The 16,059-nt window shown below is 34.4% G+C and overlaps 1 protein-coding gene across 5 annotated transcripts in view; it reads left to right on the top strand.

The window, feature by feature from the left end:
• The window catches only part of Memo1 (mediator of cell motility 1), a 128,565-nt gene that overhangs the window by 89,422 nt on the left and 23,084 nt on the right, over nt 1-16,059 (top strand). For 4 of the 5 annotated variants that reach the window (XM_021253698.2, XM_087216495.1, XM_087216496.1 and 1 more), the window contains 2 exons: nt 2,373-2,515; nt 11,428-11,504. In XM_021253698.2, the coding sequence (XP_021109357.2) occupies nt 2,373-2,515; nt 11,428-11,504 (220 nt within the window). Of the gene's footprint in view, nt 1-2,372; nt 2,516-8,108; nt 8,409-11,427; nt 11,505-16,059 lie in introns of all 5 variants that reach the window. The other variant, XR_015453203.1, reaches the window with a different exon arrangement.

Here is a 16,059-nt window from a genome sequence, read left to right on the forward strand (position 1 = left end):
TTGTGTGGATGGCACAGGCTGTTTTCTCAGGATTTGTAGAGAAATTGTAAGTCTTTCTATGGCTGTCCCTTTTCCAGCATCTCCTTACTCAGTTTCTACCTAGTCCTACGATTTATGTTTCGCTCCAATGGCTTCAGGCTTAAAAGAATTGCATATTTTTCTTTTTTAAATTTGCTGCGAGTTTCCTCCTCTGGCCTCCAAGTCAAAGCCATCCCCCTTTTGGCAGTGAAGCTGCTGGTTTTCAATCACTTTGATGGAATTTCCACAATTGTGGAGCCTAGGGTAGGTGATGAAGCCTGGTAAGATGCAAGATTTCTACCATTCTTAGCAAGAAGTTCTGTTGTTTGACATGACTAAACTCTTGTTTTCTTCCTTTGATTGAGTTAAAAGCACAAAAATGGTTGTTTTTGGTGGTTTTATCCAGCTTTATATTTGTTTTCTCAAGGTAAATTTTGTATTTCCCTGGGAAGCCCAACTTCAGAACTTGGATTTCAAAACCTAGGAATATTAGATTTTGGTTCCAAATATGTTTTTTTTTTTTTTTCCTAATTCGTGCTTTGTGGGGATAGAGAATGAGTGAGTTGTTTTGTTTTAAGAAAAGATGACAAAAAGGGTTGATTTAAGCCTTAGGTTTCTACAGAGATAAGACTTTTACCTCTATATAAGCACATATTGAAGTCACTTGGAGATTTGGTGGCTCTTGTGGAGAGTGGATTTGCTGTTTCTTTAGTTCAAGTCAGCTATTGTTGATAAAACACCCTTCCTCTAGTATTCTTCACATAATAGCAGTTTTATGAAATAGGTTTTGTACGTGTGATCATTTTACAGATAAGGAAATACTTTCTCAGAGTCACGTTAGACCCATATTTTTAAGCTGTGTCTGGTAGGGATGATACTTGAACCCATTTCTTCTGGCTTCTATTTGTTCTTTATACTCTAGGTTACTGTTTTCCTACCATATCATAATTAGTGGCAGATTTTTCCATGATCTTAGTTTATTTATTTATGTAAGTAGTTCTTGAGGTTAGAATAATTCATGACAATCCTCCTGAATTTTTTAGTTCAGCTGAAATTCTTTTCTTTCAATTGATAATGACCCTTAACTAAACGAAGAGTTCTTATTTGTTGTAGGCAGTTATTTAGCAAATTAGCAAGAGTTAGCGAATGAGATATCCCATGGCAGCTTCCTCTGCCAGCTTCCTTTTTTTTTCTTACTCCATAGATGCAGATTCTGCCCAAGAAGCCCCTGCATTGCAGAGGGACTGGAGATCTGTATGTTCTGTTTATTTCGCAGTTGACAAGGGTAAGGGGGTCTTTTTATGGGGGAGGTGCTTGGGTGCCCTGAATTTAGCTTTATGTAGTTTAGCCAAACTTTGTTTTGGGATTACTTAAATTTAGTGTTAAAACAACTTCTTTTATGAGTTGTTTGTCTGATATCAATTGTCAGATTATCATATTAAATAGCATTTATTATACTTTTTTAAAAGTCCTGTTCTGAACAAATCAGACAAATAAGATTCATGCTTCTAAAATTCTAAATGTAGGATCATTTAGAATATTAATACTGTTGAATTTATGTAAGTAAATTTTCACAATAAGAAATTTTAAAGGTTTTGAATAAGCATAGCATATCATATTCTTTATTAATCTGCTTTTTTCCTTTTCCATAAATCTATCAATCTATAGAGTTTATAAAAAAGGGACTTGTGTGGGTATATCATAAATATTGTGGATGAGGATGGTCTCTTTTTCTTGCTACTAGAAATCAATATTTCTTGAATTCTTTGTTTACCCTGGATGCCAATGAAATTTGAGTTTTATCTTCAGCCTGACTTATATCTCATCAGTAGATAAGTGTAAAAGTGCAGTTGATGAATCTTATGGGAGCCAAGATTAAGTTTTGTAGCTCTTACCTGACAGGTTATAGAACAAGTACCAGAAATGGCAGTATTTATAGTAAGATATAATTAAAATAGGTGAGGAAGAGTTTAATGCTCTTTTAAAGTCACAGAAGGATTGGGCTGGTGATTGTACCCTGGTGGGTAGGTGAGAAGACTCGAGTTCATGATGGATTTAGGTTTTCATTTTTGAAGCTATTATTATAACTGTAAATAACTTTGTTTACCTAAAGTAACATATATTTCTGTAATTTGAATAGATACTTTCAGTATTCTGTCCTTCTCATATCTTTAAATCATCTTCTTTCAACATTTAATTTCTAGATTTAAAGAATTCAGCAATAATATTTTGTATATTATCATTACCACTGTTAATAAATATTCCACTTTCCAGTGTCAGTACATTTGGAAAACTACTTTTATTCTTAAACATCTTAAATGACCTTTTTTTTTCTTTTTCCTGTTTTCTTTAAGCCATAAGGATGAGTTTACCATTATTCCTGTACTGGTTGGAGCTCTGAGTGAGTCAAAAGAACAGGAATTCGGAAAACTCTTCAGTAAATATCTAGCGGATCCTAGTAATCTCTTTGTGGTTTCTTCTGATTTCTGCCATTGGGGTAAGTTCTAGATTTTAACATATCATGGTAGATATTATATATGTGTGTCATTCTAAGCTCTAATTTTCAGTTCTTTATCACTCTCTTGGAAAGTTTCACTTTTAAAGGCTGCAGTGTTTAACAGTGAATAAAAAAGATTTTTGGTCATTTTAAAAGGGTCAGATGATAGTAGTGGAATATGGGCACATTTCCAAAGGCGACTGGTATAATTGGATTCACATTGTGAGGGCATCCTTGCTTTACTTATGTTAGTAGGAGTTGAGACCTTTGAATCCCATTTCCACCTATGTGTGTATGGTAGATTCTCTGAAGTTTTAGTGAGTAGAACAAATACTCTTCTTTAGAATGTAGAAGAGTTCTGTGTGCTATGATGGTCTTTTCCAGATTTCTTTTTTTTGTAATTAGTCTTTCTTTTGGTGCTTAATTTTTGCCCACAATTGCCTTCATCTTAAAGCTACCCGCCAAAGATTGTAATATGTTGGTTATTAGCACTGTGGTCTTCCTTGGCAATGCTTTATAGTGGTAAAGACTCTTATGTGATTTTTATGATTATTGTGAATTATAAAAGTAAGGCTACTTCACCATGAATGGATTATGAAGGAAGTGAGACATTTGTGGATTCTTCTTTTAGTAAACTTTATTTTCATGTTCTTTGGATGCTGTTTGCTCTCATTTATCCATTACTGTTCCAGAATATATCTAGATTTCTTTCATCTTAGGACATTTCTTGGACTCATTTATTTACTGGTTTAAGGATGCCAATATCTATTCACTCATCAGATACTACTTTAATTATATGAAAATATAAAACATAAGACCATAATTTTTAAGGAAGAATGCTAGAAGCCCAGAGAAACATCCTCTATAAGATATAAGGAACCCTGACTTTTTACATGTCTTGCCTTTTGATGGCCAGAATTGATTCAACATATTTATGGCTTGGTTAGGTCTTCTCTTGCATCCTTCTCTGAATGGCCTTCTTAAAGTTCAGATCTCAGTTCAAGAGAACTATCTTTCTTGATGGTACAGGTGTTTGTGTGTGTGTGTGTGTGTGTGTGTGTGTGTGTGTGTGTGTGTGTGGCAGTGTTTCTCAACTAGTGATGATTTTCCTGTTAGAAGATATTTGAAAATGCCTGGAAACATTTTTATCATCACAACTAGCATGGGTTTGAGGGGTGGTGATGCTACTGGTATCAAATGAGTAGAGTCCAGGGAAGCTGCTAAATAAACATTGTATAATGCACAGGACAAAATGCACCCCTTTTCCCCTAGTCAGGGAAATGCCTAGCCTGAGATGTCAATTGTGCTAAGTTTGGGAGACCCAGATTTAGGGTGTGCAGGTTCCTAAACTTCCTTGTGAAACTCCTATAGAAGCTCTCAGGATTTTTAAATAACTGGTTCCAGTGGCTAGTTGATAGTTCTGCATTTAGCAGAAGTGATTTTTTTTTATTGATATAAATATTAGATCTGAGGGCCTAGATAAAAAATTTCTTTCTTGGGAATTGAAAAATGTAATGATAGTCTTAAGAACAAATTATCAAATACCATTACTGAAAAAGGGCCACTTTTCTTGGTATTGTAAATTTGTGTTGGTAACAAGGCATATTCATATGTTTGGGATTTTTTTTTTTTTTTGTGACATGGTCTCCCTATGTAGTTCAGTCTGGCTTTGAACTCACTGTGTTGCTGTGACTGGTGTCAAACTCATTGTAATCCTTCTGCCTCAGCCTCCCAACTACCAAGTGATAAATAAGATTGCAGGTGTGCACCACCACACTCATCTGGAAATCAAAATTTTTGAAGCAAGTGCCCTGTTACTTTTCATTTTGAAGGCTCTTATGAATGACTTGATTTAAATAATTAGTTTTTCTGATACTGTTTTTCAGAATCTGGGCTCTTTTTCTAAGTGGGCAACATGTACAAGTGCAACATAAATCTATATAAAACATGGAAACATTCCTTTTACTTCATTAATTAGAATTCTAAAGCAAACAAACCTTAGTCCACTCTTCTGGATAACTATGATTTTTGAGAGAGAAAAATAATTTTTTTTACATTCTACCTAGATTTGTTTTTTTTTTTTGGTACCGGGGATCGAACTCTGGTCCTTGTGTTTTTGCAGCAGGCGGCAAAACTACCGAGCTAAATCCCCGGCCTCATTCTACCTAGATTTTCAGAAATTCATTTAAGCCATTTTATCTCTTGATTTCTTGAAATTTTTGGTCTTTAAACTGTAAGATAGGGTTTCCAGGTGATAACTTCAAGAAAAGAACTCGAAATTATCAAAGCTTGATAAACATTAATTACAAGAATTCTCTAGAAACTAAAGTGTTTATATTTACATTTGGTGGTTAAGTAATAGAGCTTTTCCAAATGTTTAGTTGGAGGCACTATCCCTAACAGTACTCATTGTTTTACTTTATACATATGCAAACAATTATGCTAATTATTATTTCTCAGATATTTGACAGTGTCTGGGGGTTTGTGCGAGGTGTAACATGAATAATATTCCAAAATTGCTAGTGTCCTTGCCTCACTGATACCATAGTATATATTCTTGTAAAGTAAGGTAATTTTGTGTTTTGCATGCTTATTGAAGTTAATATGAACCCTTGGCCAGCTATGGGTTAAGCTCTCTTAGGAATTAAGTTTCATGTTTCTCAAATGTATACTATAGTAGTGTTTGTTATCCTAAATTAGTGAGTGTGGTGTATTACTGCCTCAAAAATTTAGTTGCTTCTCATGAAGAGCATACTTAGTGATTGTTTTCCTATTTTAAACCTACTGTACAAGTTGATTTTTATCATGTGAAAGCAGGCATAACTCTGAATTCTAAAGAATTTCTCAGGAACGATTCATTTCCTCAAGTATACAGATATATTCAAGGTTCATTGAGTTAGGCTTTTAACACACTGCAATGCCAAATAGCTGATTTTTGAAGAAAAAAACCACTTATTTGACACATTATTCTGATGTATACAGTGAAAGTTTCTTTTTGTTGAGCAGTATTATTTTAGGCTAGTTGACAGTGATTTCAGTTTTCATTTTTAGTTATTCTCTCTCTCTTTTTTTTTTTTTTGGTTACTGGAGATCGAACTCGGGTCCTTGCGCTTGCACAGCAGACGACGAAACCTCTGAGCTAAATCCCCGGCCCTTTTAGTAATTCTCTTTATAGTTAGTTGGTCCAGCTTTGCTAAAAAAATGAAAACTTAGTGATGGAGACCATTGGGATCTAATGTGTAAACTGGAAATATTTTTCCTTGTTGATCTTACTTGGCAGACAGTGTCCATTGTAAAGAGGACTTTTTATATATGTTTTACTTTATAGATGTTTGCTTTTCGAACCCTATTTAGATTTTATTTAGATTTGAAAAAGAGACATTGGAGGATAAAAATAGAAAGATGAAAATACTGTTTACTTTTTGAGTTAGACCAAGGCAAGGGAGAGATAGGAACCTGGATTCTGTTATTACCCCTTCTTTCTGTCCTGTCGTTTATGCTCCCCAAAATGAAATCTTGCATTTTATTTCCTGCCTTTTATCTCATGGTCAGTCTTCTTCTTCTTTTTTTTTTTTTTTTTTGGTACTGGGGATCGAACTTGGGACCTTGCGCTTGCGAGGCAGGCAGAGGAACCACTGAGCTAGATCCCCGGCCCAAATGATCAGTCTTATACATATGAAAATGCATTATTTAGTACCATAGGATGATATATCTCATTCTAACGGTCCTACCTCATTTCTCCTTTATTGCTAGTAGGAGGAACTGGAGTAAGTACAAGACATTCGCTGTACTTAACCAAGTTCTTTGTTTGTTTTGTTTTGTTTTTTGAGACAGGGTCTTGTATGTAGTCCGAGGTGGCCTTGAACTCACTATATAGCCTAGGTTGGCCTTGAATTCCTTGTGATCCTCCTGCCTCAGCTTCCTGAGTACTGGGATTACAGGTGTTCACTACGATGCCTGGCATTTTAGCAAGTTCTTTATTCTATAGAATATTTTGAAGCTATTTTAATTTTTCTAATTAGTAAAATTTTCATTCTTTTTTTTGGGAAGTGGAGTGATGGTACTGGAGATTGAACTCGGCCTTTGTGCTGCGTATATCCTCAGCCTTTTAATATTTTATTTTGAGACAATATGTCAGTTGCCCAGTCTGGGCTTGAATTTGCTATCTTCTGCCTCAGCTTGCCAGAGTGTGGGCTTATAGACAATGAACCATTATGCCCTGCTTCTATATGTATTGCTAATATTTATGTTTTCATTTTCTGAAATACTAATTTCCAAATTTAGATTATTGAGTTTTTTATTGACATGAACTTTTAATGAGTCTTGGAGTGAAATTGGATCTAACAGAATTGATTCTTTAAAACTGGAGTCATGCTTTTATTTGATTGGCCTTTTATGAAGATTTTGCAAATCAGTTCAAATAAACTTGGTAAATATTTGTGATATCTTATTTTGTTAAAATACATAGTTTGCTGAGATTCCCCACAATTTTTAATTTATTTAGGTTTTTATAATTTGTTTTATAAATATATGCCACTTTATCCTCTAAATATTTATATATTTATTCAGATTTTTCATATATTAATGATTATTAATACTTTTAGTTTTGAGGTACACGTGTTACTATTTTCAAATATTTAAATTGATATGAATATAAGTTAGCTAATTCATAAAATATATCTTATCCAAGCCTTCATATTTGTTTTCTCAAATATTTGTACATACTGGTTTCACAAATTCAGGGTTTTTTTATCTTTTGCAGAATTAAAATAGGGCTAGTACTTTTACATTTGGTTTTTCTCTTTTTTTTTGGTACCAGGGATTGAACTAAGGTCCTTGCGCTTGTGAGGCAGGTGGGGGAACCACTGAGCTAAATCCCCAGCCCCTAATACTTTTACATTATAACTAGGACTTCAGAATGAAAGAACCATAGCATTTAGTTTTCAAAAGTGATTACCTTTAGCAGGGTGTGGTGATGCATGCCTGTAATCCCAGCACTCAGGAGGCTAGGGCAGGAGGATTTCCTCTAGTTCGAGGCCAGCCTGGGCTACGTAACAAGACCCTGCCCCCCCCCCCCAGTTACCTTATTTGATACTACTTAGATATTTCCTTTATGAAATACAGTTTTCTTTTGTTGTCATTTCATTTATAAATGTCCTCAGTCCTTATTATAGAATTGCCTAATCTCAAAAGATTTTTGTGAGGCTGACCTCAAAATACTTGAAAATGGCTTTAACAAGTAAACAAAGTGAATAAATGTACAATACAATTTTTATTGGACTTAACATCTGAAAGTCTGTGTCATCTTTTGGGGGCTTTATAAATAGATCAACTTTCCAACATCATCATTTATTTCTGCAGTCCAGGGCATAGCTTAATATTGAGGTGTTTTATAATTTTTACTTTTTGTTTCAAGGTAGTTAAAAAGTAGTGTTGGTTCTTGTACCATTCATTGTTGTTTGTCCTCATTAGTTGAGTGTTGTGTGTTAAACAGACATCCCTGGAGCTTACTCCACACTCTGTGAATCCACTCATTAATCACCAGTCACCTTTGGAGATGGGAAAATTACTTACCTGTATTTCTTTTTCTCAGAAAGCGTGCTCTGGAATGGATTCACAAATGAGCTACCCTCCTTCCCTCAAAGAGTAAGGTTTCTGCTTTACAGGATTTTTTTCTTGGGTTATTTTTCCTCTCATCTTTTGAATTTGAAAAGAACTGAGGGAAGGCACCTGAAGAAACTACTGACATACTCACTAGGGGAGTTCCAAAGCTTGTGCTGCCCCTAGGGGCAGTGTCAATGGCTCTTAAAGCTAGAAAGCTCATACTTGGAGTTGAAACAGGGGCTCAAAGAATCCATTTTCCCAGTGTACCTTCTGAAAGGATAAGTTTCAGGTAAGTAATTTTCTCTTACTATGTGATATGTTTTATTCATACTTATAAAAGTACACAAGTCCGGTTCTCCAGGTACAGAGGCAACTGTATTTGCTCACAGTTTAGATTCATAATTTCCCTGAAGGTCAGAAATATAAAATCTTGTAGAATAAAATATATTTGCTTATGAGATACATGAAGTCATAATTTATTTTAAATGAACAATAATTAAAGTTGCATTATGATCAGTGCTGGCATTTCCTTCATTAATGAATACAGTATTGAGAAATTTAATTTTTTAAATATGAAACAAAAATATCTTTTGAACTCAATTTCTAGGCAGTGATCAAGGGGGCCTGTGCACATGCGTGTGCACTTACAGAATAAGCACATACATGTGTATATAACATACATACAGGCTAAGATGATGGCAGGTATTTATGTACGTAAAATTAGTTTCTGGCCTTATGTATATACGCGGGTATACCTATTTTATATATATCAGAATATCTTAAGTATCTGGATAACTTTTAAAAAATTACAAGACAGGGCTGGGGATTTAGCTCAGTGGTTCTGTCACTTGCCTTGCAAGCGCAAGGACCCGAGTTCGATCTCTGGTACCCCAAAAAAAAAAAATTACAAGACAGTATGAGATATTATAAGTAAAATATTCAGTGTAGTAGCTGTATGTAGTATGGTTTTGATTTCTTAGTGGATATAGTCTTTAAAGCTGTTCAAATATTTATGCTCAGTTTGTCAGCTACTAAATGTGAAGTGATTATAAAAAGTAAAAAGTAGGACAGCAAAATAGTAAACATTTGATCAAATTGATTTCCTGTGTATTTTGACATTCTCATTAAATCATGTTGAATCAGTATTTTCAGATACTTCAAACATTCCATGTATATTTCCTTCAGAAGTAATTTTTAAGTGATTGAAAATTGCTCATATAAACAGTAGCACTTGAAAATTTTGTTAAACTGTTCACTTACTATCCAGGCAGTGTTGCCATTTGACACAACAGGTCTGAACTAGGAAGTAAGGAGAAAACATTTTGAGTACCAAATGGCTTTCGCAAAGTATATGCATTTTTCTTTGTATCTGGAAATAGCAGTTTTCAGTTAGGACAGTTATGTTCCGGTCATAAAGCTTATTGACAGTAGCTAAAACGAGCAGCTATTTCCAAAAGCTAGGAAAAAGAGAATCTATTAGTATAAACCTGAGTTATGAAATATATTTCTTGGTTTCCTCCAAGGATATGGTTCTTTCTATAGTGACAGTAGAGCAGTATGTTCTTCCCTAAGATAATCATTTGTTAATTTGTTTCATAAAACATATTGGGCATTTTATCAAAAAGACACTTTGAAACAGAAGTAAAAGTTTAGCACCAATGAATGAATCTACTAGTAAGTTATTGTGACTAAACTTTAGATTTGGCCTTGAGTGGCCTTCTGACAACCATCCAGTAAGCAGGAAAAGTGGGATCAATTTTATAGTTCTTGATATCAGGTAATTCCTACTAGTATATATAGTACATACATCCTTCAAAGAAAAACAAAGCTATACCTGACTTTAAAATATGAAAGAAATATCTGGTGGATTATTTAATATAGCAGCTGTTGAGTGACAAATGATCAGTTATTTTTAAGAATATCTAGTTTGTAGATTGTAGTAGATCTCACAACTATAACAACATGCAGTAGTCTTTATTGGTACATTCAGAAAACATATTCTTTCACAGGGTGTTACTCCATTGTAGGATATCATCAGTTAAAAGAGATAATACTGATTTTAATAATGGCTTTTGGGAAATTAATAACTGCTACATTGAATAATAGTATATAAATAGTATATATTAATGTATGTGAAAATTAAGGAAATACATGTTTTAGTAAGGTAAATATTTATCAGAGATGATTAACATCAACCAGTGAATGAAATGTTACATTCTATGATTGTGTTTTTGAAAAAAGACATCAAAGTGGGTTTTATAATTTTGCACTACCTGTTATTTATGATAGTATTTTTAGTAAGATGAACAGAAAACTTAAAAATTTCAATTATCCAGTCAGAGAGACTCAGTTTTTCAGAAGTGAGGCTATTTGGATATACTAATAGTGCTTTTAAACATGAATCATAAGATCATGTGTGTACACAATTGATATATCTAATACCATTACAAAATTCATTTTGGTGAATCTTTAAAGATAGAAGAAATGAAAGGAATTGCTGAAAGGTAGATTTAGGTGAATCTGAAATACATCATAGCCAATTAAACTGTTATATTATTAACTTGATTGTCAGACATATAGTAGGAAACAATTTATTTTCTGAACCTTTGTTTTCTGTCTCTTTTTAAAGTTTCTTCCATTTTACCCTCTCTGTTCTTTGGAGAACAGCTAAACATTGAATGTTCTGTGCTTGTATTCTTACTGAGATTTTTATGTCAGGGTAGGACTATTTATTATATTCATCCTTTTGTGTATCTTGTTTAAGGCACTTGTATTGATCCTTTTCCGTATAGTGCAAAATTGATATACTTTTTTTTTTCATTGAGGCCATAAAACTCCTCACATAAGCCGCAGGTATTGCTGACCTAGATGTTTTTTTCTGCAGTAGAGATCATATCTTTGAATTTGCACAATACGAACTAAACTTTCATTGATTTGTTACACTGAGATAGTTTTCTTAAACTATATTTTTTGGGTTTATTTTCCATGATAGATTGATACAGTGTTTAACAATGCTTCTAACTTTTAAGCTGTTTGTTTCCTTAATCTTGTATTATTGGTGACTTTAAGGTTCCTACAATTTGAAAAAGTTTTTAACATTGTGAATCATCGATGATAATATTATTCTTTATTACTTTCCCAAATACGCCTTTTATTTTTATATATGAGGGCTTTTGGGAATGATTCTCTCGGAGGCTTTAAGCTGTGCTTTGCCTTTCATGAGAACTGAAATTATTTGGTAAGCGCCTGCTTTCTTTTTAGCTTCTAATTTTTCCCTATTTTATTTTGTACATGATATTTGTTTCAAGGTCAAAGGTTCCGTTACAGTTACTATGATGAATCCCAGGGGGAGATTTATAGATCCATTGAACATCTAGATAAAATGGTAAGTCTTTCAGGTGTGGGGTTTTAATGCTGTAAGACTTTTTTTAAATTTCAGATTAGTGATTCAAGATTTTATGTGCTAAAATATATATAGACTAACAGTTCTTGCCCTCTTTAATTAAAAGTACAAAATGCCTTGTGTCCTCACATGAATATTGACTGTAAGAATAATCCCTGTTTTAGTAGAAATTTCCTTCATCATTTTATTTAATGAGAATACCAGAAATAATTAGATACAGATTTTAATTCCCTTTTGGAGAAGTGTCTTAGCTTTAGATATAGATTTTAATCCCCTTTTGGAGAAGTGTCTTAGCTAATGCCATTATTTGTTGTTAACGTGTATTAACCATAGCATATGATGGGATACCTAGACTGTAATTTCTGTTTGATGGATACCCAAAGTAACTTGTTTTGACTCTTTCTGAACTATTTTGTTGTTTCTTACAATTCATTAAATAACTTAGTGTATTTTTAGGTTTGGTTTGGCAGTAGGCCACATACTTTTTGAAACAATCTTGAAGATTTTATGAACTAGTGGTAGAAAATATATGGAGACATGAAGTGTAAATAAGTTGTAAATATTTAAACATTTGATTGAAAGCCTTTCTTTTTTCAGTTACCACTTTTTTCCTTCTGAAAATAGTGAATATAGTTTTAGGATGATAAAATATGGAAATTCCAGTATACGTAAAATTTAGTAACTTAAATTTTGTTTGCCACACTAAAGGAATTTATATAAATACTTTATAAAATTCCGAGTGTGTTTAGAAGTATATTTGACTTTTTTCCTCAGATAATTTTAAATATAAATAAATTAGAATCAGTGGTGTATTTCTATAAAATCTACAAGTCAAATTGATACATATAAAATTATATTTTTGTTTTGATTCTCATTTCTCATTGATTCTAGGCGTGTTAAGACTTGAGCTTTAAGTTTCAATGGCCTGTAAACCAGAAAAGGTGAAGAAAGCAAAATTTATAAATCCAAATAATTTTTCTCTTCTTTTGTCCTTTTTTCCTATAAATTCTTTCTGAATTATTTTATTTTTTAACCATTTGGATTTTACCTAAATGGGATTTTAATTTATTACTTTTAAATATGTAATTAAAAAAAAATTGTATTTTTATCTAACGTAGGAGCACAGTAGTTATTGAACCTACTTTTACTTTTTCTTAAAGTACTATGGCCATTGTTTTTAATTGTTTAAATCAACTCATAAACAGAATATTAAGTATAGTAGGACTGGGCTGGGCATGGTAGCGCATGCCTGTAATCCCAACATGTGGGAAGCTGAGGCAGGAGGATCGCTGAGAGTTCAAGTCTAGCCAGGGCTGCAAAGTGAGACCCTGTCTTACCCACAGTCCAAATATAGTAGGACTATCACTAATTTGGTATATGACCTTTAACAGATCATTTTAGTTCTCTGGTTCTCAGCTTCTCATCTGTAAGAACAGATGAGCTACTTGGGCTAGTCTCAGAATTATTTTTACAGTCCATCTGCCTATAAATCTGTGGTCTGTTCAAATCAACTTTATGCATATATTTTAGCACAAGATTATTTAGTCTAACATAGCTAAAATATTTTAGTAAAGAATTTAGATCTGAATTTACAGAAAGTATATGTAGTATGTATTTTTATTTTATTTTTTAAATTTATTTATTTTTTTTGGTACCAGGGATTGAACTCGGGTCCTTGCCCCTGCATGGCAGGCGGCGAAACCACTGAGCTAAATCCCCGGCTGTAGTATATTTTATTGAAGATAAATATAATACAGATTTTGCTATCTAGGACATTTTATTATATTTAAAGCTATCTTCATTGTTTATTTATTTTTGGTACTGGGAATTGAACTCAGGGACTTGTGCTTGCCAGGCAGATGCTGCACAGCTGAGCTGCATTCCCAGCCCTTCATTGTTATTTTAAATGTTGCCTAATTTGTTGTTTGATTCCCCGCCCCACCCCGCCCCAGGTACTGGGGATCGAACTCAAGACCTTGCACTTGGGAAGCAGGTGGTGGAACCAATGAGCTAAATCCCTGTCCCTAAATGTTGCCTAGTTTGTAGGAGACCAGCTTGACATTCCTGGCCCTTCATTGTTACTTTAAGTCTAGTTGTTGCCTAATATGTAGGAGACCAGCTTGAAATCCTGCTAAGCAAACTATACAATATTGAATTGGCTTTTGATTAAAATTATGTATCTGTCCTAGGCCTATGTGACTTGCTAGAAGAGCCTTCGGCTGGCATACGGAAAAAGAATTCCCTGTGCCAGCTGTCACAATTGAGATTTCAGCAATCAGTGAGATTGAAGGTCTCTGATGACAAATGACAAATAACACTGCAGCTGGTGATTTATGACTCTTGTGCACCCATTCTCCCACATCAAATGTTAGCTAAAGATAACACAGCTGTCTCATTAATTATGACCTGTCCTTCGCAGGAATGCATCGTTCTCCCCTTTTTTTTTTTGGTACTGGGGATCGAACTCGGAACCTTGCACTTGGGAGGCAGCCAGTGGAACCACTGAGTTAAATCCCCGGCCCTCATTCTCCCTTTTGACAAGCCTGGCTCTCATCAGTTCCTTGGTCTGCTGTTCCCTGCATCTGCCTTTACCCCCCCTGCTATGTTGTACGATCAATAACTACTGACAGAACCAGAGCTCAGGGTCTTAGCTAAGAAGAGCTAAGATCAGGTCCCATCCCCTCATTTATGCAAACCTTTGTCTTGTATTATTATTCTTTCACTCTCCACTGTACCCTCAGTTAGGTGGTTGGGCAGCCCCCAATACAAATACCTTTAGAATTTTGTTTGGATTTTACTATATTTGTGTTGGGTTCATTGCAGTTGATTAGGTTCTTTTTGACTTTGTGTTCGAGTCCAGTTGTTTTCAGGCTTAGTTTTCAGTTGCGTTAGAAAACTTTTCTGATTCTGTCATTGATTTTCTTCATAAAGTAAATGCTTAATGATTGTCTACCAAATGTCTGGTACTGTCTGAAGTGTTGAAATACTAAAAAGAGAAAACATGATCTCTTAATGAAACTTAAGTTCATTGGTCTGAAAGACTTATAAAGAAGCCTGTATAATGGGCTGGAGATTTATCCCAGTGGTTCTGCCGCCTGCCTCGCAAGCACAAGGTCCCGAGTTTGATCCTGGTACCAGGAAAAAAAAAAAAGACCTTATAAGATAGAGATATAAGAACTATTTGGGAGATAGAATGCAAAAGATTTTCAGTAATTGATTAGCTACCTTATGTCAAGAAACGGCAATAATCTGATTTTTGAGTTCCGTGCTTACATACATGCTGCTGTTCACTCATAAAGTGAATGGGAGGGTACAGGTCTAAGGAGAAAGATGAGTTCAATTTTAGACATGGTTTTTGTCTTACATTTAGAACTGTGCTTGCTAGTCACATACATTTACTGAACACTTGAAGTGTGGATAAAGTGACTTGAGATGTGCTATAACTGTTAGAAAAAGTGGAAAGAAAGGATATTAATGCCATTGTCAAAAAGAGTAATGTAAGTATCCAGAGAGAATATAGAGTAGGAAAAAAGGGGAGTTAGGTCACAGGAACATACCTGGCATCAAGTAGGTGAGGAGATAAAGAAGCACCAGTAAAGAATACTGCTTAAGGAGGACCAAGAAGTAGTGATAATACAGAAAAAGGAGAGATTTTAACAAAGACAAGAAGATTGTCAAATGCTGTGATGAATTAAGAACCTTCTTAGAGCAATTTCAGGAGAATAATTTACAGTTACAATGAAGAGGTAAAGACCAAATGCCAAAAATTGTTCTCTACTATTTAGATTTGTAAGAGAAGAGCAATATTTGAGTGTTTGTACTGGTTTGGTGGATGAGATATAGGAAAGCATAGTGAAAGGAAGCCTTTTTTATAGATGGTAACAGTTCATTTCAAAATTCTGAATAATGTTAATCTCTGCTTTAGACCTCTCAGAGAAATTTGAGTTTCAAAATGATGTCATCTATATGATTCCTATTTCTACCTGGCCTACTTCTTTGAATTTTATTCAGGTAGGACGGAATATCTAGGGACTGGGGTGTAACTCACGGGTAGTGCACTAGTTTACATGCACAAGGCAGTGGATCCAATCCCCAGCACTACAAAATGGAGAAGAAGAAGAAGAAGAAAGAAACATGCAAAAAAATAAAGAAGGAGGAAGACTATGTAGAAGGAGGATGGCTATATACATGTGAAATATAAAATATCTGCCAGTTGTGGTGCCGCACACAAGTAATCCCAGCACTGGGACACAGAGACAGGAGGATCACTGTGAGTTCGAGGCCAGCTTGGACTACAAAGTGAGACCCTGTCTGAGAAAAACAAACAAAAAACCCCCCCGAAATATTTATGGAGCCAGTCATGGTGGTGCACTCCTGTAATCTCAGCACTCTGGGAAGTGGAAGCAGGAAAACTGCAAGTTGAAGCCCAGGCTGGGCTGCTCAGTGACTTAGCAAAACATTGTCTCAAAATAAAAAGTAAAAAGGGCTGGGGATATAGCTCAGTGCAAAGGCCTTGGGTTCAATTCCCAGAAAAACA

The sequence above is a fragment of the Heterocephalus glaber genome, unplaced genomic scaffold, assembly GCF_053883595.1.
Source record: "Heterocephalus glaber isolate CG9 unplaced genomic scaffold, H.glaber_assembly_v1.0 deba00001457, whole genome shotgun sequence".
NCBI classification, from domain to species: Eukaryota; Metazoa; Chordata; class Mammalia; order Rodentia; family Bathyergidae; genus Heterocephalus; species Heterocephalus glaber.